The sequence below is a fragment of the Lagenorhynchus albirostris genome, chromosome 4, assembly GCF_949774975.1.
Source record: "Lagenorhynchus albirostris chromosome 4, mLagAlb1.1, whole genome shotgun sequence".
Classification (NCBI taxonomy): domain Eukaryota; kingdom Metazoa; phylum Chordata; class Mammalia; order Artiodactyla; family Delphinidae; genus Lagenorhynchus; species Lagenorhynchus albirostris.
The window spans coordinates 84042077-84044124 of record NC_083098.1 but is presented as its reverse complement, the minus strand read 5'-3'; the positions used below and the strand labels follow the sequence as shown (position 1 = coordinate 84044124).

At 46.0% G+C, this 2048-nt stretch overlaps 1 protein-coding gene across 1 annotated transcript; it reads left to right on the top strand.

Annotated features, from left to right (window-relative positions):
* Nucleotides 1-759: 759 nt before the first annotated feature.
* Nucleotides 760-1703, top strand: RHOH (ras homolog family member H). The gene has a single exon (XM_060147309.1). The coding sequence runs from the start codon at nucleotides 760-762 to the stop codon at nucleotides 1333-1335; it is 576 nt and encodes a 191-aa protein (XP_060003292.1). The 3' UTR covers nucleotides 1336-1703.
* The last annotated feature ends 345 nt before the right edge of the window (nucleotides 1704-2048 follow it).

The following is a 2048-nucleotide window of genomic DNA, read 5'->3' as shown; positions in this document are numbered from 1 at the left end:
TTTAGAGTTCTGGTGATTTCTTCTCTCTGACCTCAGCACAAATTCCCACATAAACCAAGGACTGGCTGATGAATCAATAAATGAAAGGAAGTGCTTCTGCTACGTGCGGCTCATCAGTTTGCAGTTCCCAAAGTGGCTGGGATCCATTAGAGACTGAAGTGGCAGAGACCACTGTCAGCTGTGGTCTCCACTTCTTGGAGCAGAAGCCAGGAGAGAGCAGTCTGAAAACGTCTCATTCACACATTAGGTTGCTATTGTGGTCTTTTTCATGTTGCCACCAGAGCAACTGCTTGTGTTTTTATCCGTGGGCTGATTTTAGAGATCAGGTCAGCTTCTGCTTCTTGACTGGATGGGGTCGTGGGTACGGGGTATAACAGATCCAAGCTTTCCCCGCCGAGGGTAAGAGTGGCTTAGACAAGGGGGGAGGACCCTTGTCCACTGAGGTGGACCCCCTGATTAATCAGTTTGCCAATGAGGAAGCTCCCCCATCAGCAAAAAAGGGAAAAAAGACTCAAGTTCTCCCCTTTTTTTTCTTTTTCCAGTTGAAGACCAGCCTTTGGAGGTTTCCAAAGTAGATGGTGCATCTCCCTTGGATGGACTGCATGAAGTAACATTCTGCAAATTGCTGTCAGAGGTCCTAAGAACACAAATCCATCTGGTTTCCATTCCTCGTCGTTGAATGGCGTTTGCTTCAGCAGCCCACTGAGGGCTCTTTTCCTCGGAATTCTGAATTTGTAACTAGGAATCCGAGCTGGGAAGATGCTGAGTTCCATCAAGTGTGTGTTGGTGGGAGACTCTGCTGTGGGGAAAACCTCTCTGTTAGTGCGCTTCACCTCAGAGACCTTCCCAGAGGCCTACAAGCCCACAGTGTATGAAAATACAGGTGTAGACGTCTTCATGGATGGCATCCAGATCAGCCTGGGTCTCTGGGACACAGCTGGCAATGATGCCTTCAGAAGTATCCGCCCTCTGTCCTACCAGCAGGCAGACGTGGTGCTGATGTGCTACTCCGTGGCCAACCATAACTCCTTCCTGAACCTGAAGAACAAGTGGATTGGTGAAATCAGGAGCAACCTGCCCTGCACCCCCGTGCTGGTGGTGGCCACTCAGACTGACCAGCGGGAGATGGGGCCCCACAGGGCTTCCTGCGTCAACGCTATAGAAGGAAAGAGACTGGCCCAGGAGGTGAGAGCCAAGGGCTACCTGGAGTGCTCAGCCCTCAGCAACCGGGGGGTACAGCAGGTATTTGAGTGTGCTGTCCGGACTGCCATCAACCAGGCCAGGAGACGCAACAGAAGGAGGTTCTTCTCCGTTAACGAGTGCAAGATCCTCTAAACCCCAAAGACTCCACCCAGCAGTCACTTACCGCAAAGACTAACTGGGACAGGGAGAGCAGGCAAGCCAGCAAGCGTCGATGCTCTTTCTGGGCACGTCCTAAGCAGCCTGAAGCAGCATGAGCCGCAGCAGGAAACCTTTCGGATACAGTTGTTGACGAGACTTGGCTACTGGATGTTTTTACGAAATACACTCTATCAAAGAACTCTTTGCCCATTACAGTTAGAAGATCCCTTGGGAAACTGTAATGAATATTCCACCTTCGATTATAAAACCAAAGTGGTCTCCATAATTTTGGATAATAAAGTGAGTTTTCCAAAGAATTCCATATTTAAAGACACATTGTATTTAAATAATAACAAAATAAATAGCACTGGTATATAATTAGTTTTCACACTTGGGAAGTCTTTTCCTACCTACTGACAAACACAAATTGATGTATGAGTGAAATGACCTTATAAGGCCCTGCCATATGTTTGTAGTGTCGGTATTTTCGTCTGAAGTAGTACTTTTGTTGAAATCACTTGCCAGCTAGATTTTATTAGGTAATCAAATTTTAAAATTACTGTAAACTGATCCTTGCAATTAATTTTCCACCCTCTTGTTATTCAGAGTTGTATATAAAATACAGTTCAATGACATAAGATACTTTAATACTGCCTAATGATTTTAAACAGCTATCATTATATGTCTCTGTAATTATTTTTTTTAAA